Source organism: Nipponia nippon, unplaced genomic scaffold (assembly GCF_047370975.1).
Source record: "Nipponia nippon isolate SJK-2023a ecotype South Korea unplaced genomic scaffold, ASM4737097v1 scaffold_5, whole genome shotgun sequence".
NCBI classification, from domain to species: Eukaryota; Metazoa; Chordata; class Aves; order Pelecaniformes; family Threskiornithidae; genus Nipponia; species Nipponia nippon.
Genome location: NW_028262369.1, coordinates 75690815 through 75718466, shown reverse-complemented (window position 1 = coordinate 75718466; position 27652 = coordinate 75690815). Strand labels below are relative to the sequence as shown.

Here is a 27652-nt window from a genome sequence, read left to right as displayed (position 1 = left end):
AACTGGCTATTCATTCTAGACTGCTGGAATGGCTAAATTGTTGTTTAGCATATTCCACGATTTAACGTGCAAAGTATTTTGTGTCTTCTCATTTTCACAGTGAGAGTCCTGTTTTTTTAAGTAACAGGATTAAAGGCATAACTGTAAACCATTTATTTAATTTCATCTCTTTCATCATCATGAAGCTGCTTGGGGAAGATGGATGAAAATGTCTGTTTCCCCCATCCATCCAGGCAGCACTGACACAGGATGAACAGTTTCACAGTAATTCAGAGTGTAGGAGTTGAAACCAAGGTTTGTACATTCATAAAGAGACTCTGAATAGCCTGGACAAGGAATTGGTGGGGCCGAGGCACTGTAGAGCATCTTGGGAATGTGGTACTTCCTTTTGCGGAGACTTCACTGGGGAATGTTATTGCAGCCTCTCATTCTTTGAATTAAGATTCACCTCTGTGCAAGTATAGTATGTCCTGTTTTGAGAGCATTAGTTGGAGCTGAGATGTGTGTAGGCCTCAGGTGAGCTGCTGATCCCCTCCTGATAGTGGGGTCCAGTGCTCTTAAGTATCGCTACAGCATATGTGCATTCTTCTCTCTTGCTGTCCCAAAAGTATTTGGGTGGATAAAATCTTATTATTGAAATGGCAGTCTGAAACAGCTGGAAACGTTGAAATCAAAATGCTATTTGAATATCTGTCTCTGGCCTTAATGTTGCTCAAGTAAAACATTTCACCACAAAATCTGAAAAATGCACCTAATGCAATACATTTTCAGTGGCAAAGAATTTGACGTGACTGTCGTGACTCATTCTGTGTTTTGGAAGTTTTTTGTAAGAGCAGAAATGATGTCCTTTCTAGGTCATTCTTTGACATGACAGGTGAGGAGTCTAGGAATCTGTTCTAAGAGATAGCTACAAACCTGAATAATTAAAACTCCATTGGGAACATAAAACACACTGGTTCACAGAATTTTCTTCTAAAAGTCTAATTTGACGCCTAAGAACCCTGGTAACACTTTGAAATCTACATTTTTCATGCTAAACTGTTAATAAGTAAAACACTTTGACTAACAAACACGTTGAGCTTAGTGAAATTGTCATGCATTTTGACTCATCCACAAAACCAAAGAAGATTTTATGTAGGTGGTCTACTTGCTGTTTAACTTCTCCGGTTGTTGTGATGCTGCATCTGCTGAATTCTCAGTTCCTAGGATAACAAGCCTTATGCAGTGATGCTTTCTCTGTCCATCTCCCTTTAGTTCTCACTTCCCAGTAACTTTTGAGCTCAAAGCTCATTTCAGACATATTTAACAGGGAGGACTGATCCTGCGGATGGTTGTTTCCTGTAACTAGCATTAAAACAAGCAGTGTGGTAGAGGAGAAGTAGGGAAAGACAACAGTAGGAGGTTTGCTTCTCCTGAACAAACAGCGGACAATCCACAATGAAAGACTAAATATTTGAATTTGTTAAGCATGGGAAAAGTTTCAGTAGGGTGGGAAAACAACTTTTATGAAAGACCGCAAGCCTGAGAGAATCCCATTGAAAACCACACAATAGTAATTCCTCTGATTATGGAGGCAGAAGGAAGAACCGAATAGTTCCTTATTCTTAAGATATGTAGAGAAGCTATTCCTGTAAGGCATACTTCCAGGCAGTTATTTCATCCTGGGAGCAGCTAATGATAAAAATGTCTGTTGTGTAGGATCTAACACATAAATGTGATTCTGTGTGGAAAGCTTCTAAAACTGAATTGACATTACATTTGTTAATTTTCTCTTTATATACCTAGCACCACAGTAGCTGTGGTTAGCAGGGAAACGAACATGTGCAGACCAGAAGATTATAGTTGCCGAAGGATAAACTGGATTTGACTTCATTAGTGCACAAATGATAAGTTTGTGAGGAGTTATTATAGCATTAATCAACTTGATAGATTGGAAATATGACAGAACTGAAGCAGCGTGTAATATTAGTGCCTATTATTCTACAAATTATGTCTTCACCTACATTCATAAGGCAAGAGTCATTGCCGTACATTAAAGATGTTACACACTTTCTCCTCTTGTGGAGGCATGTGACATCCCTTAAGCAATTCCTCCTCCTCTCTTCCCCCAACGGGGTTCTGGTCTCCCTTAGCTGCATGTTTTCACCTTACAACTAATCGAGGGCGCCTTGGGAGCTGATATTTGAATTTATCTTGCACCTTATGAACCTGGACATCTCGTGTAGCAGCATGTATTTAAACTTCTTGCTCCATCAGAAAAAATATTTCATACTCTAAACATCGTGGAAGAAAGAGAGTGAGTAGAAATTGGAAGATATGAGGCAGATAGTGAGTGGGTATTTAATTCTTTGATTTCCAGAGGATTGCACAGGCTTTGTGTATGTACCTCCAGTATCGTTGAACACAATCTGCAGCATGCAATTCTGAATGCATGCTGCAGAATGTTTTTTCTAGGATATGAGTGAATCTTAATGTGAAGTTGATTGTTTTAAAATCCAGTCCATACAGTGATAGCAAAATCAGTTATCCTTTATCTGGTCTGCATACAGAGAACGGAAGGTCTTGGTTCAAGGCTGGTGAGCAAGTGCCACCTCGTCCGAACACCGTCAGAATTGTGACCTCCCTCTGGAGACCCTCAGGTGCCAAGTGCAGGGGGTATTATTCATTCATTGTCTTAGAACTGCTGAAATTCGGAGTTTAAGGTGTACTAATAATGAAGGCTGAGATTTTCATGTGGCTGCTTGTCCTCGTTTCATTTACTTGTCAAAATACATATATTAGTACACAACTAAACTGCGACTCAGTGAATGCAAAGATTTTAAACTACCCTTGTCCTTTCCTTCCATCAAGTTGGGCGTGTACTGCTGTGTACTAAGACTGTGGGATAAAGACTTCATATCAAGACTAATGAAATTAGGATCAGCAGATATGGTTCATGAAAATCTGTATGTGATCAGTAGAATGTGGAAGGAAAATTTAAGACGATAAAGGCAAACAAGTTACAAAAAATATTCTATTTGTTTATAGCATGGATGTGGCATGCCTTAGCAGCAGTGTAGTTTTGGATTCTGTGTGCCAAGAAGCTGTTTTATATCTATCTATCTATCTCCATGGCTGCATATAGCTTAGTGCCAAGATCAGACTGGAATTAGTGTTTGAATGTCTTGAAATATACCTAGTTCTTTTGTTGGAAAATGAAAAGTTCACTTGATTTTTGTGGGCCTAAAATATTTCAGCCATGTGCTTTTATAAAAATAGGCCACTTCCAATTTGGGCTGGAATCTAAGAATTAGATATAAATCTGACATTTCAATCTAAAGAGAGTCAGGCAAACATTTTCAGTAGAAATGGGCCCATGCAATTTGAAGTTCTCCATACCATTTTGGGCATGTAAAAAGGATGTTTTCATTGGTTGGCTGGAGTATTTATGAGATCAGTGTACCTTTGTGACTTAGTTACTTCTGTAAGTATCTCAGAGTCCACCACTGATAAGTTTGCTAAAGTATAGTAGTAACATTCTTAATTTCCTCATTCCATTTGCTCTTGCAAGACCTCAGTGGATCTGGAGAAATGTATGTTGGATAAATTATTCTAAACAGTTAAGGCTGTAGTGCCGCAGACCCTATTTTAGTCTCTTTTTATTTAAAGAAGTAAATGTACTTCCACCTCAAGAATTTTTACTCCAGGGCAAAACTTTAATGGAGGGGTGTAAAACCAATAACTGCTACAATAAAAGATAAAACATTTTTTCATGACACTTAAATGTGATTAGTTGCTTTCTCATGCCCATACTAGTATAGCTTTGATAGGCTCTGTGCCTCAATGTTAAAGGCAGTGACCTTTGCAAAACTGTGTACAGTGTTAGGAGCTGTACAGTTCTATGTGACTTCCATAAAAGTTAATACGTCATGAGTATCCAAAAAGAACGATAGTTAGAAAATCCTGCATTTTTTTTCCTTTGAGTTCTAAGGGCAAAGACACAAAGAATGACCTTTCTGAAGCCAGTGGCATATTTCTGTTTGAACCACACATAGTTATAGACATTATTGCTTTAAAAAATAATTTATATGATGAGAGCATTAATTTTGTTTACAAATAGCTAGTTTGGGTAGAATATGAGGTTTGAAATGCTATTTAAAAATAGATTTTTAATCAGACATTAACAAGGAATGTAATGGAGACAAAAGAATGTGATGACCTGTTATCTTAATGCTACCATTAACAGTAAATCAGTACTGATTATTATTTTTGCCTTCCCATAAATTCAAGTGGTGTATGATTGATTAAGTGCAACGGTTCTCAACTGGAAGATGTGATTGTCTTATTTCCTTGCCCTTTTTTTTTTTTTTAACAACTGTTCAACTGTTTTGAACAACTGATGATGCATTTTTTTTAATGCATATTGACATTCCCGTCTTAGGGAATCATCGCCAGTATGTCATTTAAAGCAATAGGTAGTCCCAGTTGTCCTGGTGGGTAGGTTTCTGACATGCCTGAGCACCTGGCTTTGTGGGGATTATATGGGACCAGTCAGGACACAACTTTAAAAGGCAGAAAGCTTTTCCATTTCCCCAAAGCATTCTTCACACTTGTTTTGGAGGTTTGTGCCTCTCTCCTCTGCGTCTTGTTCTGTTTGTTCCAGAATTCTTTGTTTAGTACCTTAATAATAGTTGCTCTTGAGAGTGGCCAGAATTGTGATGGGAATGTGCACAAGGATGTCTTTATGGTGGAGGGAAAATAGCTGCTTGGGCTGCTTGAGAATTACAAGGCCGTTCTGTAATGTAGCTTGAATTTTAGCTTTTCTTGCAACTTTAAATTTTGGGACTTAGTTTTCGGCTCTGTGTTGTCCCTCTGTGAGCAGGAGAGAAGTATGGGAGAGGAGAGTGACAGTGGGACATTTTTAGGGCAGGTTAAATCTTGCATCAGCATCTTTGCAGTTTGAGTTCCTGTTCTAGGTAACATTCGTGTTCAGTTAGCATCTGCAAGCAAATTGTTGTTTGGCTTGCTTAATTAATTCCTCTTCTTTCCACAGCCGCAGAGCCTTGGCCTGAAAATGCTACGTTGTATCAGCAACTGAAGGGTGGGTACACTGGATTTTGCAATTAATAATGACTTTATTTTTAGAAAACACATTAAATATGCACTAAGATAATTAACTGCAAGGAAGCACAGAAACTGTTAAAAGAGTCCTTTGTGTTGTTTGTCTGGTCAGAGGTTTTAGCTACGCTTGCATCTGCCAATATAAACCAGCTATTCATGGCCTATAAGGTCCTTGGTTTATTATTGACTCATTATATTGGCTGCTCTAGGCAGTGTAAAATGATGTGGTTGCAGGCACAGTTGGCAGATTTACTGCACCAATAGCTGAGGCAGCAGATTTTTGAAGTCTTGTGGTAAAGTGGGCTCTCAGTAAAAAGGAACTGTTAAAATGTATAGGCTAGGATGGTTCAGGCTCCCTTTAGCAGCTCTTCATATATCATCAGATCACATTATGGCCCCCATTTGGGGCTCAGCAGCCTGCTACAGTTGTCAGAAGACTGCAAAGTAATGAAGACTAATAGGTAGCAGCCCTAGTCTTCTAAGCATGGAATTTTTATTGCAGTGAACTTGTCATCTTTCTTTTGTGTGACAGACCTAGACACAGTGTGCAATATTAACTGCAAGCTGCTTTTATAGGTTTCTGAATGCTTTTACTTTTTAGCCAGAGGAGTTATGAAGATGTGGTTTTATTTAACTTTGATTAGAAGAAGAGTAATTGGCATAAAACTCAAACATTTGGGTTTTAGTTGTGAGCATTTTTTATTGTACATTTGTGGTAATGTATGATAAATGCAATTGCATTTGCAGGAGAAATATTCCTGGTATTCTTTTTTTTTTTTCCTCTTTCTTTTTTTAATACTTGTATCACAGGTTTTCCAGTCCAGCTGCATAATAATTATATATGTACTCTTTGTTTGAGGCGTAAGAAATGCAACCCAGAATGGCTAACAGTTACAGGTCAGTAGCTAAATGGGCACTGTGTTTTGTAATTGTGTTTTTTGGTTTTTTCTTTCAACAGAGGAACAAATTTTGCTTTCTGATAATGCATCTTCCCTTGCTGTTCAGGTAAAATGTCATATTTTCTAAACTAAAGAAGTTAATTCCGTTTTATTTTTTGAATGATTATCTAGCTGAAGTAACTGTATTTAGCTAAATGAATAATTTAAGGATTATTTCTGTTAAAATCAATGACTTGTTTTCTGCATCTGATGTGCTTTACATTGTCATTGAAGTGCCAGAGCCTAAAGGACATGAGAATTTGAGAGTCCTATATAGAGTGCCGCTGCTTGTACTCATATTTATATTGGTCTATGTTTGTACAGTGTCTGCTTGTCTACCTACTCTGGGAACTGTGCATGGTTCCCATCTTTTGTCACTTGGTATGCTGGTTAGTCTTGTAACATCTTGCATGGTGCTTGCTGGTTATTTAATTCTCAAAGCTAATGCTGCCCCAAACTCGAGGCATATTTGCTTCATGCTGTGGGCATCAAATCTCTGTATGTCTCTGATAGGTTTTCTCAATTTCATCATGTGTACAGAATTGAGATCCAATGTGGTTTTTAGAAACAGTCCATATAATTGACAAACTTGCATCTCTAATTGACTTAAAAACACCTCTGTGGCTGTGAAGTCTGTGTAAACTCCATTAACCTGTTAGGTTCAGTAACCCCAAATCTCGAGGGGGTGTTTTCCCCGTTAGTAGAGAGGGCCTGGCTGTCAGAAGTGGTGGTGAGCAGGATGTCTGTAAGGTTCCTGTTCTTCAAAGCAACTTTGCTGCTGCTTTGCGTAGTAGGGAGTTGCACTGTTCCCCTGCATCTGGCTTTTTGTGTGTGGTCCAGCTCAGAGCAGCTAGAGCAAGCAGTCTTTGAGGGCTGTCCAGAACGGTCACATCTTATTTAGCCAAAGTGGGACACTTGGAAACTGTAAGTAACATTACTGGTGAAAAGGTTAGGGTCATGGTAGCTACTTCCAGGATCCCTAACTTTTTTCCTCCCAGCCTGGCAATCTATGAAATACTTCTAAGAGTTAATTCTATCACAGCAAGAAGGTACCTTTATCCTTTGCTGGAAAGATGAGTCATCTTTGATGCACCAAATAAATAAGGCAGTGTTTATTTGTTTCGGCAGTGTGTTTTATATCGTGCCTCACAGTAATACAAATAAGTGTTTTTGTTGCTCACTTGATCTCAGTGTTCCTTTTTACTCCAGCAACTGTATTTTTTGTGGTTCTCATGAATTTTGTTACCATCTAGCAATACGTGTGGGTGTGGCTTGTATTTAAAACACAAAGAAAAGACACAACAACATAACCCTAAAATTTCCTTTTCTAATACATCATTTTGCTTTACTGTTTCCAGTCCATTGTTATCCTACACATGTCACTTAGATGATAAATTAACTATAATATATTAAAAATGCTTGTTTTTCTTCAATATTCTCTAGCTGGACAGCTGATAGTAGCCATGACTATAAATATGGTTCTCGTAGATATCTGATCTTAAACTTTATAGACCAATTTTGTATTGGGGAATCATATCTATTTTGAAGAATCTGTGTAACATGGTTGTGACTGCGAAAGAATAGCTATCCTTGGTGTCTTTGATCCATTTTGAAATGATACTAGGATCTGTAGTTATGTATTACTAGCTTAGTGATCAGAAAGCTTTAAATATACCGGTGTGTTTTGCATAAGGAAATTGCTGAGTTCCTCTGTTTTAGAATTTATTTTTTATTCTGATGAGAGCCTGTTTATCTTTTTACTGGATATCTTTTTGCTGGTGCTTTTTTTCCTTTTTTTTTTTTTTTTTGAGGGGGGGGTGTCTTTTCCTGAGAACGAACTGAGAATGGGGGATAGGAGGAGAAATAGGAGCTGGTACCTGGGACTTTTTCCCCACTATTACCATTCCTTTTCCCCCTGTTACTGATTTGGGGCACGTGAGTATCTCCAGAGCAGATACATAGCTTGTTCATGGCTTGTTGAACTTCCATGTGGTGAAAACGCATCAGAATTTTGAGTCCCTCTGATCAAAAGAGCATGTGGAGTCAGCTGCCATCAAATCTTTAAGGAATGTGGTTCACAACAAGACTCTAAATGTGCTGCAACTGGTCTTTCAGATCTTTCTCAAAATCTCCTGACAGCACCTCTTTGTAATGCTGCTCTGGGATAGCTCTCAGTGGACATATATGCAGATAGATACATAGAAAGAATAAAATCCAATGCCATAATAAGTAATTAGTGAGAGTAAAAGCTGACTGTTTTAAAATTGACGACCCTGCAATACAGATGGCATTTCATGTTCCTCTTGTCAACAGAGCAGATCAAGCAGGCAGCAGAGCAAGTTACTCTTAGTGTAGGTGTAACAGACTGTTGCAGGCATTTTGTTTGAATTAATGAGTAGTGAGGGTTGCAGGTTGAACGTAGGAAGTTGGTTGAGTCTTGCTGTTTTAATAATGATTGGACTTATGACTTCTCATTGTGCAATGAAGTCTGGGCTCCTGACTATAGCTACATGTCAGATAAGAGAGGGGAGGACAGAGTCTTCTGGGAATCGCTAAGTAACTGTGGTGGTGCCTTCAATAGTTAAAAACCAACCAAACCAACCAACCAAAAAAAAAATCCTCTTATCTTGCGGAACCTCTCTGCTGATTCTGGTAGGGTTTATTTTGTTGTTGTTGGTTTTTTTTAATTCCTCTTCTGCCCATTGTTGTCCTTGGAAATAGACTAAATTAACAATTCCTTTGTCTTTTGTTAGGCTCAGATTCTTTGTATTTGCTGAAAATGCAACATAACTTCAAATGAGCTAGTGCATTGTCTTTGGTACATCTTGGTGTTTGCACTCCTTGTTTGTTAACTTGAAGTAGTGTATTATACAATCCTGTTGAAAGTGAAGTCCATTTGATCTGCAAAATCTTGATATTGAATGAAGTTTTATTATCATTGCAAAGGAATTAAAATCAAGGGAAAATACTAACCAGTAATGATTATCAAGCTACAGGAAAGAGAACTTTGTACATAGGATGAAGGCTCTGTTCTTCTTGTGAGATGTTCAGCCCTGTTCCTATTAAAGTTAATGAAAACACATACACTTCCTGGGTAACATGACTCATGGTTAAAACCATTCTCTGCCTATTTATTGTACAGCTTCCATTATACAGCATTCCTGCTTATCAGTCTTATCATAGTAAAAAAAGCCACCAAAATCCAGAAGTGAATACACAACTGTATTTCAATAATAAAACAACTCCACAACTTCAAGGAGGGAAAAATGGAGTTTTAAATGGATTAAAACTGAATTGCCACAGGAGAGTATATTTCAGTCTGAAGCAGAGAGCCTGTCCAGGCCCCGTCTCCCTGTTGACGCCCGGTGCAGGTAAAGGCTTTTTATTTAGTGCCCGGGTGGAAGTAGTGTGGCTGCGTAGGAGGGAGGGGGTTAATACAGCTGTGCTGTGCCAGGCCTCTTGCCTCAAATGGCAACCCGGAGCATCTCTGTGCATTGTTCTAACTTGTGGGGAGGAGGAATGTGGATGCTGAGACTGCCTCTGTTATTACAGGTTCTCCTGAAAGCTTTATGCAGGTGGTCTCAGAGTCTTGCTTAAAAGCCTGTCTAAAATATTCAGGATTGTGGAGATTCTCATAGCTATCCTGAGGTTATAAAGCCTGCAGCTCCTTATGTTAAGATATGTATTAATTGCCTGTGCACTTGATGTCCTTGTAAATGATCTCGATATATTCCAGGAAAGTGCATTTAGAATTGTCTGTTCTTAGTCCTGAATGACAGAAGGATGTTTGGGCAATTTAAAATTGTGTTACACAGACCAACTGCTTATTTATTTCAACAAGCAATCAAATAAATGTGTAAATCACGTATGATTAATTGCCCTTGACAGATTTGTGATTTTTGTGTGTGTGTATGAATTGTGGTTTGTTTTTTCTCTAGACAAAACATTAGCAGAAATTTGAACTTGTTGCTGAGGCTTGAACAAAGGCTTACTACTGAAATGAAAATCTGACAATCTCTTTTTTTTAAAGAGAATAAAAGCTGGAATTCTTCATGATGAGAAATGCAGTATCAACATAATCAATCTAGCAGCATTGCGTTGTAGCTGAAAACATGCTTAAATCCCAAGCCATATAGGTACTGTTTGTGAGTGAAACATCTTTCATATAGTTCTAAGATGAAATTACCCCTGAATGAATAGCATCTTCATTTATCTTCAAAACCTCTGTGCTACTGGTGAATCTACTCTTTCCACATTCTACAACAAGAATTACATTATACCATTAGGGCAGTGTTGTGCTGCAGTGTAAAATAGATTGTTTTGGAGAATGAACGTGGCTTTGCTATAAATTACGTTCACAGGTACAAAGGAATTTGTTATTTTGTTTAAAATAGTCACAAATATAATTAAGCTCTTAATTTATGTTAAACTACAAATGCGGCCATTACCATAACTGGATTAGGAATTTAATCTGTCACTCAAAGAATGATACTGAACAGTTTTCATTTATAACCTTAGACACACTATTTCAGTTACAGGGTCTGCAGCTGTTTGATATGAACACTGAATTATTCTGTAGGTTTGTTCATGGTTTTTAATTTTAAAATGTGTTCCTGCAATAAAGTACAGAATAACTCTTTAGTTGTCATCACATATTGTCCTTTGTATGCTCATGAAATAATGTAAAAATGAAAACAGAAAACACCTTTCACTCTTTCTTCACAACAGTATTGTGCGAGTGCTTTTAGAAGAGCTGCTGAATAAGACATGGCTCGGAATGGCTTGCTCTTTATTAAAAACTAATCACGAATATATCTTCTTCAAATGAAGCCTGGAGTGTGCCATCTGAAAATAGTGTTCCTCATGTGGGGACATAAGTTGTGAACTATTTGAGTCTTGGCATAAGTAATTTCATTCTTGCCTCTGATCTCAGAAACTGCAATCTGGATATGATTTACATCAAGTTGTAACTCATTTTTAATGGGTATATGTGTTTGCTCATACGTATTATTCTGAGAGGGGACTGGAGGGGAAGAGGAGAGCATTGGGATGGAGCTCTGACAGGGTGATTCCCTGCCCGACGTGTGTTACGTTTCCATCTGACAGTGTCCAAACAGCCCTTCCGTAGCTGGGGAGGGCAAAGAGGAAGGGAGAGCAACAGTAAAAATGGCACCTAAAACAATTAACTGTAGGAATAAATACAAAACTCCCCCCTCCCTTCTCTTATTCCTTCCCATTGTATTTCATGCACAGTCATTTTCCATCCTTGTCATCATAAGAAGACACAATGGCATCACTTTCTTGCATTGTTTGGAGGGTGGCAGCGGCAGCAGAGATGGGAATGTCAGTCGTGTGAGAAGAGGAGGAAGGGCAGGGTGGGCTGAGTTGCCCTGTGGCTGCTGTGGTTTCTGGGCTCTTGAACTGTGCTAAAGCAGCACAAAGGTGATTGCTCTGGTTATTTTTTTTTTAGATAATTGAAATCCAATGTACTACCTACATTTTGAATTTGAAATTGGGCAGGCTATAAGAAAACAAAACAAGCCTTGAGTTGATTGTGTCCTTTAAGCAACGCTGTTGTTGTAAATGTGCTCCGTAATTCTGGCAGGAGGTGTCACCTGCCATGATTGAAGTGAATGATAGGCATAAGATTGTTAATTAATTTTGTAACAAGTGTCACCTCAAAGCTTCCTGTCAGCCCTTTTCACATAGCTGCTGATGCTTCGTTCTCCTGCAGCAAAAATACGAACTGGCTTGTTCTGTGCTGACTTTGAAAACAGAGTGGCTCATGCTACTACTCTCTGGGAGGAGAAGACAATGCAATGAAAACCATAGTCCTGTGCGGGTCAACGTGTGGTAGGGCAGAAAAGGCACCGAGAAGCTTCTCCATGCTTTTTCTTCAATTAGTTGTCCTCACTCCCACACTCTTTCTTCCCTAGTCTATAACAGCAAACATTGGGAGGGCAGGGAAGGACAGACAGAATTCATCTGGTGGCACCTTTTTTCCTCCCTGTCCTCTGTTTCTCCTCACGGGCTTGCAGCAGCTCTCCACCTCCCTGTCTACATCAAAGTCTCCCATTAAAAACAAGGTGCACAGAGGCAGTAGCAGCTTTGTAGACTCGGTGCTTTCAGTCTGGAAGAAGAGAGGTAACATTGCAAAAAATATATTATTCACACTTCTTGCTTCCCAGGTGCTAGAAGAGTAGGAGATGCTACAGGTAGAGAGGCTGGAAGAGCATGAGAAGGGGAGACAGTTAGCTTGCAGGGAAGAGAGACCAAGAGCATGCATGGGAGAGAAGCTGACAGACCCTATTAAGCTAAATCTTTATTTTTTAATACCTTTATCTGTTTCTCACATTAACCTCATACAAAGAAAGGACACACTTTGTTCCAGAAATAACTTAGAGAAAAGTTTTTGTAGCAGACGTTATATTGAACATATGTTACTAAACTGGACAGTTTTCCAGGTGTCTGCTTCAGTCACTGACCAATGCTGATACTGCACAAGAAATCAGGCCCATGTTTTTAAAATTACGGAAATGCAAATAATCAGTGGAACATATGGATAAAGTAGGCACTCCTGCTGATACCAGGGGAATAAACTCAGTTCTTCCCAATCTGAGATTTCATTACCCTTGTTTTATGCTGCATTAACTAGTATGAGCCATGAAATTACTCATTCCTTTTAAAAGCCTGAGCGTTATGGTTTGATGTCCTTCAGTTGTAGTGAATTCTGTATATTTACGCTTGAATGAAGTTTCCTTTATTTGTGTAAAGTCTATTGGGCAGTCATCTCTTGATCTTCTGCAACATGGCCAAGGGGAAGTAAGAATGATAATCCCTCCTCTTTATGAATTGATCCAAATAGTTAACTCTTTGGATAGGTGTTAAGCATAAAAAAAAAAGTTTATCCTTTCCAGCAGGAATTGAGTTCTCCTTTTCCTGCTTAGAGTTTGTTTGAAAGAGTTGTTTCCGAAGTGTCAATAAACATTTTCAGTGAACATCTTTACAATTACTTTGGACCAGAAAACTTTAGATGAAGTAACGTGTACCAGTTTTACTACAGACATGAGAGCTGGTTTTTTTTTTCCTTATTCTGAAGAACTGCAACTGCTGTAGTATTATTGCATGAGAATCCTAGGTGCTGGAGGAGATCCAGGTTGTGGCCTACAATAGTTACCCTGTTCATTCTGTGCTAGTACATTTTTTTTTCCAGAGGAGAAGAGAGTGAGAAATTTAATGCTGTTCTTTGGAATTACAAGCATCTTTGCAAGGTATGAGAGTCAGGCTGTGCTCAGTTAAGTGTCTTGTTTCTAGTTTTGCTGTTACTGTCTTGCTTACCATTTTTAGGTGAATTTTCACAAGGGCTTGATTAACTAGCTTATGTGTCACTTGGAATTCAGTTCAACCCTTTCAGTCCCTTTTTAAGTTGATCAGCCAAATTTATGATGTTAACAATGATCTCTGATATACTAGAATAAGCCTGGGCCCTTGATCTTCCTGATTGCTCAGCTTTTGATGCTGTGTCTTTGAAGGGGTGTTGATATCTTCATAAATCTCAGCAGAACTGAACTGGGGTGGTTTCAGCCTTCAATCTCTCGCCCTTCGCTCTAAGAACACTCAGAGGAGCTGAGCTCACTCCCAGTTGCTGATAGTTGCTCTCACAAGAAAAGCAAGAGTTTACTTGCCTGCTCAAATTATATATGTGAGGTACCCAAAGGGAAATGAGATGCTCTGAGCTGGAATAAGGAGTGTTCCACTGCATCTTTTATCAGAGTTGGAAGCCATGATACCATCTGCACACCAAATGTGCTGGTTCTTGACATTCTCCATGAGTGGTCAAAAAGGGAACAAATCCTCCTTTGATCACTGGGCTAAAGCGTTAAATGAGATAAAGATTCACAAAAATTGCTGCTTTGTCCTATATTCTCTCTGTAGGATTTCTTTGATCTGTGCCAATTTAAACTATTTTGGCAATAGTTCATGCCACTTACTGTCTAACATCAGTTATTGTCTAAAATCTAATTGAATGCATCAGAAAAAAAAATTGAGGTTTTCTGCAGTGGATATTTATAAGAATGCATTGGTCACGATCCTTGTCCATCTCTTTTTCTAAAAGAAACCATAATTTCCATAAATACGAAATGCATTCACTGTGCTGGAAAAGTCAAAAACACCTGTGTTGTTAGTACTTATAATTTCTAAAGCCCGTCAGTCACATCAGTGAAAGAATGTAAGTACTCTCATAGCAACGCAAATTGTAAGGCTTATTTCTGAGGCTGAGCCTTCATAGTTTGGGATCGTACTGTCTTATCACTTGACATGTATTTTTAGTCAACTTGAAGGCTATCCAGTGGATCATTAGTTTAAGCTGGATCAAGAAATGGATACTGGCCTACTTCCCTAGGTAATGATTAGTTCAGGATTGTAGATCTAATAAGAATTAAACTTCTCTCATATTGTGGAGCTTGCTTTCATTTTCCTGCAGAACAATATTTAAGGAGCACTTAAAATTTAATAGGTCATGCTTTGGGTACAAATTACAGCTCAACATACCGGTCTTTTAAGTACCTGGGCTTCTATCTTTTTAAAGATGTAATAGCAGTTTTTAATTTTTTTTAAATTTATTTTTAGGTTTATTGTATGTCATTAAATGATTTTATCTTCAACTCTTTCACGGTTCTGTTTTCTCTTGTATTTGTATTTCATTACTATTTCACCACTCATATTAAAGCTGATCCTAATTATAGACAAAGGCTGAAGTGGAATAGGTCTTGGCACATGGATGCTGAAGGGGGTTGCTGGAATGGGCCCTGTAAGGCTGCTGGAGAGGCAGCTCTGGTGGTCAGTGTTTCTGAACCTCGCAAGAGGACTGCTGGAGTGAATGCAGAACCAGATGGATTTGCCCAGTTTTAATCTTGAATCACCCTTCAGTTTCTCAAACTCAGTTCTCATCTCCCATCTACAAAATGTTCATCAGAACTGTAGATGACTATTCCAAGGAAGTTTCCTCAGGTTTTTGGTTTGGTGTTTACTTTAGGATCTCCTCCCCCTGCTTTTTTTTTTTTTTTTTTTTTTTTTTTTTCCTCACTGAGGGTAGACTGACTTATTTCTAAGCTTTCTAGAATCTGCTCTTTATTATCCAAAGTAGTGAACATTTTTATTTAGTTAATATTCGTTCCCATGTTAGAGCTCAGTTCTAGTTCAGTCTCTTCTCTCCCCTTTTCTTTACGAAGTGCAAAAAAAGCACACAGACCCAGTGTGTTTGCATTTCCGAGATGCCGAAATGGCAACATATTCTCAATCCCCTTTGCTCTAGGCCAGAGACTGAGGTAGAATTTCCCTGCCAAATGTGATAAAGGTCGATAATCCTTGTTCTGTGGATGTTTATTGAGGAGGAGAGAGAGAAAGGTCAGATTCAGATTTTTGATGGAAACTTGGCCGAACTCTTTACACTCCAAAGGTTTTATTTATAGTTTAGCCTCTATGCTGAGGACTATTTTTCGCAGTCGCAAGCTGTGTTTTTGGTAGAACCCTTGTACTGTGTAGGAGCTAATGTACAATATGATGTACGGTAGGCAATAATTTGCTGAAGCAACTCATGTAACCTAAGTGTTCTATGCCAGCATGTCTCATTTTTGACACGCTGATATGGGAAAGTAAAAATAGTTCTCTGATTCACCTCCTTTTGCTCAAATGTGTCTCTGCACTTACAGGCTTTTCAGTTATTCATGTGTTGCCCTAACTCCAGTGCAGTTCAGACTTTTTGTCTTCTGAACTTGCAGTGAGAATAGTACATGGCAGTTATAAAATTAATCTCTAGCTTAATGCAGAATTGCAGAGTTAATTTAGTGCCTTACTGCAAAGGAAGTTCATTTGGTAAACCTAGACCAAATGAAACTTCACATATTTTTGAGATTAAATTCAACAGCTAAGGATTAAGTAGTACGGTACGAGTTCATTCCACTCCTCTCACCCAAAGATGAAACTCTTTGAAGCCGTTGTTTGATGCCATCAGTTGCACTGCAGCACTATGGAGGAGATGTTGTTAGCTACCAGTAGAGCTTTCAGAAGAACCAAGTCTGTGTACCAGTTGAATTTAGAGTGTATGTTTCTGGTGGGTTACACTGTGTCCAGCAATAGCATAGGAGTATGTATTTAATCTAAACTAAAGTCTCTGCATTCTTGTCTCTTAGCTATTTCCAAAAAAGTTGCATATGAAGCCCCAGTTTGGGCAGAAGACATGATGCGTATAGCAGTAGCTGGAACAGTCTGGACATTGGAGATCCTACAGAGCCAGCAGGCAAAGGAAGAGATCTAGGACTGAGACAGACCAATGTCTTAAATTCCTGTTTAAAAATTGGTCCTTTGGGTGTTACTGTTTGCGTGGAGTTTGGGATGCTAAGACAGCAAGAGCATTGATTTTGGTGGACTCTAGTGGACACACAGACTTAGAAAGTGTGAGGTGGTGTCAGATGTGGCCAGTGCCTTGTATTTTCTTTGGGTCATAGTTGCTCAGTTAAGCAGTGATAGAGGTTCTGTTTGGGATGAGGTTTTGCCACTCTAGAGACCAGTTTATTGCTAAGTGTTGCAGGATTTGCAGGATTTGGCTGATGTTGATCATGATTAGTACCCTCTCTTTAGCTCTCTCTCTCTCTGCATGTGTATGTATAATAATTGGCTCCCAAGCAGCGCTTTAAATGAGAGTTAAGCTGAGGAAATCACAAGCTGTAGAAACCCAGGTTTGTGGTGGGTTTTGCAGAGCCTCTACAGTTCTGAGGTGGGCTCTCATCAGCTGTAATCAATATCTTGCCTGGCAGCTTGTGACCATAGTTCCTTGCTTTAAATTGGGATTTGGGTTTGAATTAGGTCATCTAAACCTGCCAGAGCCAAGTGTTGTAATGGACTGTGCAGTTCTTGGATTTGGTTGGAAAAGGACCAAAGCTTTTGGCTTTTTTTTCCCTGGATACAGTTAGTATCAGCACTTGGATTAGGGTTTGGGAATAGAGGACTTGAAGAGCGCAGGGGAAAGGAGAGGGGCTGTTTGGGTTATTTTTGTTTGCTCGATGGGTACTACAGAAGCCACAAAGTTAGGAACAGGGCTGATGCCGGTGTTAGTTCATGCCTTATGGTCTCATTTAGTTCAGAGATGAGCAATCTCGAGGTTAAGGTTTGGGTTACTTTGATGTCTGTGATTAAGGTCTGAGCATCTAAAGCTGTGAGCGTGCAGCTTATTGCCAGACCCGGCAATGTGAAGACCTAGGAGGAGGCTCATGTAGAAAGTGTCAAGTTACAGCAGCATTTTTCTTCATGGTTGTAGCCTTCTTGGTGTAGACTTTTTTAACCTCAAGCCACTGTGTAGTAAAATAATAAATAGGTGTAATTTTGGAATCTGGAATTCTGACCTGTCTAATTGCAAAGACGAAATGAATGATAGGACTTCAGCTGAGTTGTGAGAGACTCTAGAGGTTTAAGAAGTTCATTATTTGCCATGTTCTGTCCAAATTGCAAGTATTTTTCTTGGTATTTTGCTATTTCAACAGAAACACACTAAGGATTTTGTGGTGATGGCAGGTGCTGACAAAAATCGGTATCCTACTGAGAATGCTTTGAATCTAAGGTTACAGATAGAAAGAAACAGTAAATCGATCACTTACGCTCTCCATGATTCACATAAATTACAGATAATAAATTCTTCCTCCCAAAGCAGACTTGTGCTCTGACAGTATCATAGAGCAAAACTTCTGGCAGCTATTGTAAACGTAACGTGGGAAGGTGTTATGTGCGTTTGCTGTGCTACACAATATGAACTTGGTTAGCCGGCTTTAGCCAGAAGAAGCAAATACTATGATTTTCAGGAGGGACAAAATGTCACTTAATTTTGTACAGCCACAGAACTAATTGTGTCTGTCAGATACTGCTTCTTTGCTCATCTTGAAGAAAAACAGTAGAAGTAGATGAAATTTCATTAGAAGAATTCCAGTCAATGACTGGATGATAAACAGTTGTCTAACAAAGTTAGAAAACCTTGTTTTTCTTTAACCTACCCTTCTTTCTTCCTCAAAGCAGTATGCAAGGAGCTTCATAAGCATGTGCGAAGAACTAGCTAAAACATAGTCAAATGTATTGAGAAGAAAACGCTTATTTGTCACTGGTGTATTAATGCTTTTTAAATGTGACTCTTTGTTTCCAGGCCTTTTTGCAAATGTGCAATCTGCCAATCCGTGTGGTTTGCAGGGCAAATGCTGAGTACATGTCCCCATCTGGTAAGTGTGTCCTTCATTTAGATTACTCCGTTATACCTCCATGTTGATACCATGGCAACTGTGCCTTGTCTTGCTGATAACAGTCGGTCAGCGCTGCCGTGTGGGTTGCCTTCCCCCCTCCTCTCCAGTGCAGTTCCTCCTCTGTAAACAATTAAAACAGTCAAACGCAAAGTAACGTTGGCACAATGTGTAAACGCGCCTGTGACTCCAGTGCCTACATATAGCATTCAGACAGTTCAAATGCCTGGCAGAAACCTTCTCTAAAATGCCTGAGCGCTGTTGTGTCCTGAAGCAGAAAGCCTTACGTTTCCAAAAGTGGCTTTATTCTGCATCCAGGGAATATTCCAGTGAATGCTGTTATATTTTCCCATTGCTGGAGTGAGAAAACACCGAAGGAGTATCTTTTGTTACCCTGTCTGGAAGATGATTGCTAGGATGTTGATACAGGAGAATATTGAAGGGTGCATTGTCACTGTTAAGGGTGACAGGTGATTTTAGATCTTCCTCTGAGCCATGAGACTGTCTGGAAAAAATCCAAACCCACCAACAATAAATTAAGTATTAGAAGGGTACAGAGTCTACCTTCTGCTGGAGGTGACTGGTTGCCTGAAAACCTCCAAAGTCCGGCTCCAGAAGGTTGCCTAAAAATCAGAGAGGATTGCTGAATGCAGGGTGCAAAAGTCTGATAATCTTCGCCTTCCTTCTCAGATTTGTGTTGTGTGAGAAGATACTTATTTACCAGTTACTTGGCTTTGGCTGATGCCTGCCACATGGAAGTGCCTGTATGTCTGCCAACTGTATGGATTCTGCTGCTGCTACTTATATTTCAGTAAAAGCAGCTGGAATGATGCTATTAAAAAAAAAAACAAACCAAAAACCAAACAGAAAAACAGTTGCTGGGCAGCAGTGAAAATACAGCAAAATATGGAGGTATATAAATTATTTGTTAGTAAATAAAGGTACCTTTGAAATGCTGAATCCATGCACAGAGGAGCACCTTGCACACACAGGAGTAGGACTAGTGACAGTTGCATACTCATTCTTCTCCGCCCCCCACACCCTATGTCCACCCTTGCTGGCATCTGATGTTATAACGTGGCTCTGAACCCTTCCTTCCTTCTGCTGAAAACAATGAGCACAAGAGGGAAAATGATACTGCTTCAATTTTAAATGTAGGTAGAAATACCTGTGTTCTTTTTGCCCTTACTCCTGGAGTCCTTGTTATTTTTATTTACTTTCCCTATTTCCTTTCTTTATAATATTTTGATTGCTCAATGATAATTCAGAGAAGGTTTTCATTTGCTCCCTTCTCCCTCCCCACCTCCCCCTGTCTCACAGCAGCAGCAGAGAGAGATCTGCATCTCATCATTTTGGGGGGATGGTTATTTATCTCATAGTCGTCGTAGTGACGAAACCCACTCTGAGGGAGTCAAAAGCAGAATACCAAAGGATTGTCTTGGTGTGTGAAGTACAGTCTGACTGAAACCGCTGAATTCTGCAGCTCAGAGTGGTCTGTGCTTCTGCAACACGCAGTGTGTGGATGCAGATGAAGCCTTTGTTGGTGTGATGCACTTCATTTATTACCCTTAGGCTGATCAAGCCAGTGAGAAGTGAATCTCATGATAAAAACCACGACTGAATCTGCTGTTAGCATGAATTGTTTTTGTGTTTCAGTGAAAAGAGTGAATGTATTACTAATAAGCTATTAGGAGCCAGGCAGGTACTGATCTTGCTCTTTGGGATGTCTGTTGAGGGCAGAGTTTGCCCACAGCAAGAGGTGGGAATGTAGGAGTGTAGGAGTGGCCCACTGCACTGGGCAGGCTCATTTACTGCCTTTGGGCATGAGGATGTTCTCAGTAATACAAACCATCCAGCATTTATCTCCATTTTATGGACGATTTCAATCATGTAAGTAATCCTAAAAGATTTAGTCTTAAATTTAAGGTTGATGTTTGTCAATTGCATTTGGATGAAGATTTTCAGAATGACCAATGCGGTTCGGGTGGATTGGAGCAGGAGCCCTCAGCTTCACATGTTCAGAGCTGGGAAGAAGGGGCGTAAGGCAACTTCTGTCATTCTTTGGCTTGCTGTGTGTAACAGGGCTTCCTCTTGTATCTCTGCCTGCCTTAAAGCTTTGGCTCAGTTCCGCGTGTAAGAAAAGTTACCAAGCAGAGAAGGTGGGCGTACAGAGTCGGGAGCCCTTCACACCCTGACAAGTTCCACCAGTGACACAGTCATTTCCCAGTCTCCTTTTAAGGACTGGTTGTTTTTAGCTCTGTTCCATGCTGGACCCTCAGGGCTCAGCTTCAGGGACTGAATGTTGAGCCTTACTAGTATTAAGCTTTAACCCCATTTTGCTTCCATGATGATGAAGCAGCTCCTTCCCCCTCCCAGCCCCCCGGATCGTGAAGCTGTGGGTCTCATACTGAGAATCTGCTCCTGACCCCAGGACCACGGGGGCTTGAAAATGCCAGCTCGCAACTAGAGGGTGAAGACTGGGGCAGTCGACAGGAGCTGGCTGGCCCAGTCGTTGGAAAGCTGCAGGACCGGAGGAGGGAGAGTCAAGACCCTGCCTTGCTGAGTGTGCGTTTGCACTTCCCCCTGCTTGCTTTTCTGGGCACAGTGCCACATGTCCCGTCATCCTTCCAGCAGCCCTTTTCCCACCAGTGGGCTAGAAGGGAGGGTGGGAAAACATTGTGTCGTAAAACTAGCCAAGGGCTCTGTCTGCCTTCCTGGGATTTCCCAGCTGTACTTCAGAGAAACATTGAATTAAGTCTTTCCAGCAAAGCAAAATCCATTATTAAAATAGAAGTTGATAGATATCACTCAATAACTTTGAAATACAGAATTGCAAGTATTGCATGTAGAAGAGGTTTAGGAGGAGGAGGATGTACAAATGTTCAGTGGGTGAGCTATGTATGTTAGGGCTTTACCTGTTCTCATTTGAAAAAAAGCACGGATGTTGATGTGTACCTGCAATATTTAATTGCTTTGAAAATCAGAAATGATGTTTTACGTGTATGAAAACCCTTTACTAAAATATATTTCTCATTTTACAGGCAAAGTACCCTTTATTCATGTGGGAAATCAAGTAGTATCTGAACTTGGGCCCATAGTCCAGTTTGTAAAAGCCAAGGTAATAATAGTACATTGTTTTCATCAATTACTGAATAGCATGTTAATCCTGCTTGGGATTAATCATTGTGCTGATTTGGTGTGCTCTTCTGGAATGTTGCTTAATTTGTTAAAACAGTGTAGAAATCTGGTGCCATTTTAAAAGAAAGATATCCTGGAATAGGAGTTTGTTGAGGCGGAAATGTTTTTCTTTGACATTTACTCAAATTCTGGAAGTAAGTTCTATGTGGGATAGCTGCATACCAGTGCCAGTTTCTGAGACTCTTTTTCTGTGTGCCCTGTCTCTGGGTCTCAGAGCTCTTAAACCTAGAACTGACTGGTTTAAACCTTGAAGTGTTTAAATTTGCCTTTGCTCCTGCCCCGCCCCATACTTTTTAAAAACATTGTCTTTTCACTGAGCAGTTGATACAGCTGTATCACAGACCTAAATTTGTGTTTACTTCTTGCCCCAGAGATAACAGTAACCGGGAGGCTGTGTGCTCGAACTGTGTTCACCAATAACTGATAATAGTCTACATTTCTTGTGGATTAGCTATATTACATAATGATGATTCTTTTTTAATTCTAAAAGACACTACATGTAAAAATTGCATATGTAATTTTTTTCATTGAACTATGTATATCAGGATCTGAGCCAAAGCTCATTGACTTCAGAGGTCCTTGGGTCAGGCATTGCTGAATATTCCAATATCCTTTCTTACATGTGTGGTTTTTTTTTCTCCTCTTTTTTATTTTCCCCATTAGGGCCATTCTCTCAGTGATGGGTTGGATGAAGTCCAAAAAGCTGAGATGAAAGCCTACATGGAATTAGTCAATAATATGCTCTTGACAGCAGAGGTACAGCAAACCATAGTAACTCCACACACTTACATAAGTGACTATAGACAAGAAAGCTTTAGAATTTTTTCCTATATTGGAAATACTGCTTGTTCTTAGATTAGGTCATCAACTTTTGAGGTGAGAGGAGGGGAGGAATAAATTCTCTGTACCCTATGGATTGCTTGCTGAAATGTTCCTGTAGACGCAAGCGACAGGTGTGATTCTCCTGGCCTACCTGAAGTGTGTCACGTAGCTGTAGAAGTAACTGATTTCCGCAGATGGAAAATGCCGGTGGCTCCTGGGATCCTACCCCACACCCCACAGCTGGCCGGGCACCCTGCTGTCACCTTCCACAGCGTGTGCGCTCATGCGCCTGCTGGGAGGCCGGGATCCCCTGTGGTTCGCGTCCGTGGCCAGTTAACGTGACACAATCCCAGCGCAGGAAGAGCGTTGGAAATGGCGGGCAGCTGCAGGTGGCTGAGGGCTGGTAACCTGTGCAGTGAGTCGTGTGTGGCATGGGCAACGGGAGGGGGGCCTTTGGTCTCAGCTTGGTCCTGGTGCTGGCAACGTAAGGACTAGCAAGGGGGCTTTTGCCTTCTAGTTTTAATTTCTTTTCTACATCCAGAGGTCTAACAGAAGGAATGAAATGGAAATTTAATCTAATACAGAAAAGGAAGTTCTACTAGTGAGAAATGATTGTCTCTCTATTCTCCTTTATTAGGAAGTTTTAGTAAGTGTTCTTTCTGTTCCTAGCTCTATCTCCAATGGTGTGATGATGTTACAGTAGAGGAGGTGAGTGGTTCTGCAACATTTATCTTAATTAAAATTTAATGAGAAAACACTTTTGCTCACAATTGCAAGTCCCTACTCATAAATGAAACATTGAGGTTTATACCATTAATGATACAGTCTTTTCACTTTAATTTTGCTTGCATATACATTTTAGGGAAGTTGTGTCATTACTGGAGGTAGCTGACTGCAAAATAGATACAGGTTCTGTATATGTTTCTGAAGTAATAAACGGTTATGCTGCAAACTATAAATTCTGCGCAAATAATTACAGCATATCACGCAACTCACTTTCTTTTACAGCTCCCTTTCTGATAGAAATATGTGAATATTAGCTATTTTGTGCCTAGAGGTATCTGTATTTTCTTATATTATAACACAGTACCTTTCTGTTTTTAAACAAAGATTACTCACCCGAGGTACGGCTCCCCTTACCCGTGGCCTCTTAACCGCATTTTGTCCTATCAGAAGCAATGGGAGGTAAGGCGAAAGATGAAAGCCATTGGATGGGCTGGCAAGACACTTGAACAGGTCAGTATAAAAAGTAAAGCTTGCTTCGTTACTCTGTTTTATTTGTTGTTGTTTGTTTTTTTTTTTTTTTTTTTTTTTGCAAAGGCTTTGGAGAGTAACACTTCCGCAAAACAGATGTAGTACAAAATATATTCTGTACTTAAAACATTATCTGGAGTCAGGTATTTGCCTTCAGCAGCAATAAATCTTAAATTATGTGCAACCTGATGGGGTGGGAGTAAGGGTGTTTTACCATGAGTGTACATCTCTGGTGATGTTAGTTTAGGCCGTAGTCCTGAAAACAGGTTGTAAGTTAGGGCCCCCGCTTCCCGTGTGGTGTTAATAGGCGCGCTTTGCAGGACTGGGGCTTCCCTTGTCGGAGGTCTTAAAAAAAAAAAAAGGCAAAGTGGTTTTGAGGTATAAGCTAGTACCTTTAATTAAGCTCAGTTATAAATGTTATGGGAAGCACTTAATCAGAATTGCTTTACATCAAACGTTAGATTAGGTAACACTTAGCTACCTGCCTACTGTGTAAGTTTGACTGACTTTAACAGCTTTTGATGTTCTGACATTGTATGTTGCATGTTCACACTGGCAGTGCAAATACAGCAAGGAGGTTATTTTTTTTCAATGTTGGTATCTCCTGACAATATGGATCTTTTATCTCTTGTTTGGTTTGATAGGTGCTTGAAGACGTAGATCAGTGTTGTCAGGCTCTCTCCCAGAGATTAGGAACACAACCATATTTCTTCAATAAGCAGTAAGTTACTCTTTCCTGAAATATTACATCCAGGAATGTGAAGTATTGGTATACATCCACATATATATATACACACACATATATATGGAAAACTCCTGTTTTATTTTAATGCTACATGATTAATTGAGGAAATACAAATGTGTGACTGGAATATAAACATGAAATTTCAGAAATAAGTAATTCAAGGTTTTAAAAGGAAAGTTTCTGTAAGTTTCTGTTGTTTTTTTTTTCTATTTATGATTTAGTTTTACTCTTGCTTGTCTTCTCTGCAGAGTCTACGACAACTTATGTAGGCTACAAATGCACACCTTTATACAGTTGGTTTCTTATTAAAAATGATACATGTAAAGCTTTACTTGTATTTCCTGGGTAACATTCTCTACTAGGCACAGGGGAGTGAATGTACGTCATGCCATCCTGACCAGGACAGCTTCTCTTGCCCTTCTTAACACCAGGGGCAGCTCTGAATGAACTGAATTAGCGTGAGGGTGCCCGTGAGTTGTAAGAACTGGAGGAGAAGCTAGCCTTGTATCAACAAAGGATCAGTTGCAAAGTGAAAACTAAGATTCACATTCCCAGGGGAGGAAAAAGGAACGACCTGGCCTTCATGGGATGTCCTCTGCTTTCACCCGTTTCTTCCAACTCCAAACCACTTTTTTTTCTCTCCAATAATTCAATATTTTTTTAAATGGTATGGATTTAAATAACATCACATTAGCTCCCTCTTGTCTCCTGTGCTTAGACCAGACTAGAAATGCTCAGGTCTGGACTTCAGTTAACTGCATTTTGCCAGGCAGATGCCTTCAAAAGGCAGCATATGATCTTGGTTACTTTTCTGCATGTGTCTTTGTCCCTTAGTCTTTTCCAAGTTGAGACTAGGTGGGTAGTGTAAATTGAGTGGATACAGAAATATGCATTATAGAAGACGAGTTTGAATTGCATCTTCTCAAATCATTCTTAAACTTAGTATGTCCTAAATTTTCTTTCTGTATCTGTAAAAAAACTGTAGCTTGGGCATTTTGTTTTTGTTGTTTGTTAATCAGGCTTTCTTGGTACAGTTTCAACCTTTAAGCTTTTTAGCTGTCTGAAATATTACTAAGAGAGCATATGTGTTTAGTCCAGTATTTTTTAGTCTGTGACTTCTGGGAGTCTGTAGGAAGTAAATAAGAAAAGCAGCCTGTTGCTGACAGATTTAAGTTTGTTATAAAAGGGTCTACATCTCCACTGGAGAGTTCTTAGTGATCCACAAATAGGCAAAAAATTTATCAGTTAGAAAACCCTCATGGTGCTTACCTTGGACACTAGTAAAGAAGGACTCTTAAGTTATTAATATATTTGAAAAAAACTGTATTTGCACATGGGCTACTTATATACAAAGGTCCAAGATGACAGTTCAGAAGGCTTGTACCTAAAATAAGGTAGGACTGAAAACATTCAATAGACCACTTTTTCCCAAAATATCTGTTTTCTTCTGTGTAGTCCCCTTTCAAAAAAAGAGATGTTTCCATCTGCTGTCACCCTGGAGCTCCTTTTCTTATTGGTTGAATAGTTCCTGACTATGGAAAAGGACAAAAAGGGAATAGGGGTTTTATGCTCCCGCCCCCCCCCTCCTTTTTTTTTCTTTGTGAGATAATAGCTGGGGGGAGGGTATATACATCTGCAGAGGAAAAAGAAAAACCCCCAAAAGACCTGATAAGCATTTGCCCTTGTTGCAGAACTAAAAGGTGGAGCATGGTTTGATATTGGATCATTAACTCTGCCCCTTCTAGGACATGTTATTTTCACATTTCCAAGTTACCAAGAGCAAAGAAAGATGCCATACTGAGAACTAGCAGTATGCTATATACTTGTATACACAGTTTTCATGCATTTGGTAAGTTCAGTGTTGCCTGATTTCTTCTCAATTCTTAGATTGTGTGGCTATCTAAAAGTTATTCACAACAGCAGGGTTTTTCTTGATCAGGGTTTTTCTTTGCCTTCCAAAATACCTGTTCTTTTTTCTGTTTGTTTTTACAGACCAACTGAATTAGATGCTCTGGTATTTGGACATCTGTTCACAATCCTTACTACTCAACTAACCACTGATGAACTCTCTGAAAAAGTGAAAAACTACAGTAATCTCACAGCCTTTTGTCGGCGAATAGAGCAGCAGTACTTTGAGGGTCATGATAAAGACAGCTCTGGAGCTGTTGCAGCCCGATCTGCTAAGAGGTCCTTGCTGAGATAAGCGTGGTGGTTGGAGTGGATTGCATTTCAGTTCTGGGTTTTATTGTTCAATGAATTGATTTTGAGAATGAAAACGTGTGTTAGCTTTTTGAAGCTGCCAAATCATACTGGAGCAAGAAAAAATTCTAAATGCAGTTTTTGTGTTGTAGAATATACTGTGCGCATTTAACTTGAAACGACTGTATGGGCACTTCCATTTTAATAGCCTGTATGCCACTTACTCTGAAGTGACCTTGGAAAAATATTCTATCTGTATTTAAAAAATAAAATCCTTTAAAAAGTTTCTTTCTGATCTTTCTAAATGCCTTTCTGACTAAATTTTATGTCTGTGTAATTAATGTCTATGTAGTTAATGAGTGGGATCCTGTTGGCAGGACACCTGGAAGACAGTTGTATGGTAAACTAGTTAGAATTATTAAGCTGGGAATGAAAGGACTCGTTAGAGATCTTAAGTTTGCCTGCCTCAGCCAAAATTCATTCAGGAATTGGGTGGAAAAAAACGTCGTGGAGCCCCGCAGCACACAAGTGATGTGATCTTATTCAGTCAGTTCTTATTTTGTGTCAAAGTAGCTCCTGGCTGTCATACTTCTTCTGTGTGTCCTGCCTCTGCTTTTATTTCTTGTTCACCTTTTGGTTTTGAATTTACATTTTTTTTTTTCTTCCTACAATTTTCCAGTTTTAATCCTCAGCTTGTCTTGCTCTTTGTTTAAGAAATGAATTTGCTAGGTAAGCATCTGCCTCCCTGTTGCCACTTCCAGTCTGTTAATGTTGCTTCTGAACTTTGACGTACTTGCTGGGGTGGGTCTCGTAGCAAAAGGACTTGGTATGAGCCTGCAGCTGGCATGCCTTGGTCCTTCTGCCTCTAAATTATCCTATGGTGCATGTGGGCACAATAACACAGCAGGAAACAAAAAAATACAATTGTGGTGCTCCAAAAAACCCTAGCCATGTGGAACTTTGCAAGGGAGAGTTCCTGTGTGTAGGCAAGGACTCGATCTGACTAGTATTTCTTCAAATGGATTAAATGGCACCACTCCGTTCTGCTTTGTCAGTTGTACTTTGCACTTTCCAAAAGCGCCAACCACCCCGGGAGCGTGCTAGTGGCAAAACCA

At 39.6% G+C, this 27652-nt stretch overlaps 1 protein-coding gene across 8 annotated transcripts in view; it reads left to right on the top strand.

The window, feature by feature from the left end:
- MTX2 (metaxin 2) overlaps positions 1-26825 on the top strand; it is a 35852-nt gene extending 9027 nt beyond the window's left edge. For 2 of the 8 annotated variants that reach the window (XM_087733149.1, XM_087733152.1), the window contains exons 2-11: positions 5033-5080; positions 6059-6105; positions 18229-18301; positions 21361-21437; positions 22181-22273; positions 22534-22728; positions 23009-23047; positions 23450-23575; positions 24238-24314; positions 26331-26825. In XM_087733149.1, coding sequence (XP_087589275.1) covers positions 5033-5080; positions 6059-6105; positions 18229-18301; positions 21361-21437; positions 22181-22273; positions 22534-22728; positions 23009-23047; positions 23450-23575; positions 24238-24314; positions 26331-26541 — 986 coding nt within the window. In that variant the 3' untranslated portion in view covers positions 26542-26825. Of the gene's footprint in view, positions 1-5032; positions 5081-5910; positions 5998-6058; positions 6106-9196; positions 9410-18228; positions 18302-21360; positions 21438-22180; positions 22274-22533; positions 22729-23008; positions 23048-23449; positions 23576-24237; positions 24315-26083; positions 26302-26330 lie in introns of those variants that run through there. The other 6 variants (XM_087733154.1, XM_087733153.1, XM_087733150.1 and 3 more) reach the window with 5 other exon arrangements.
- Positions 26826-27652: the final 827 nt, after the last annotated feature.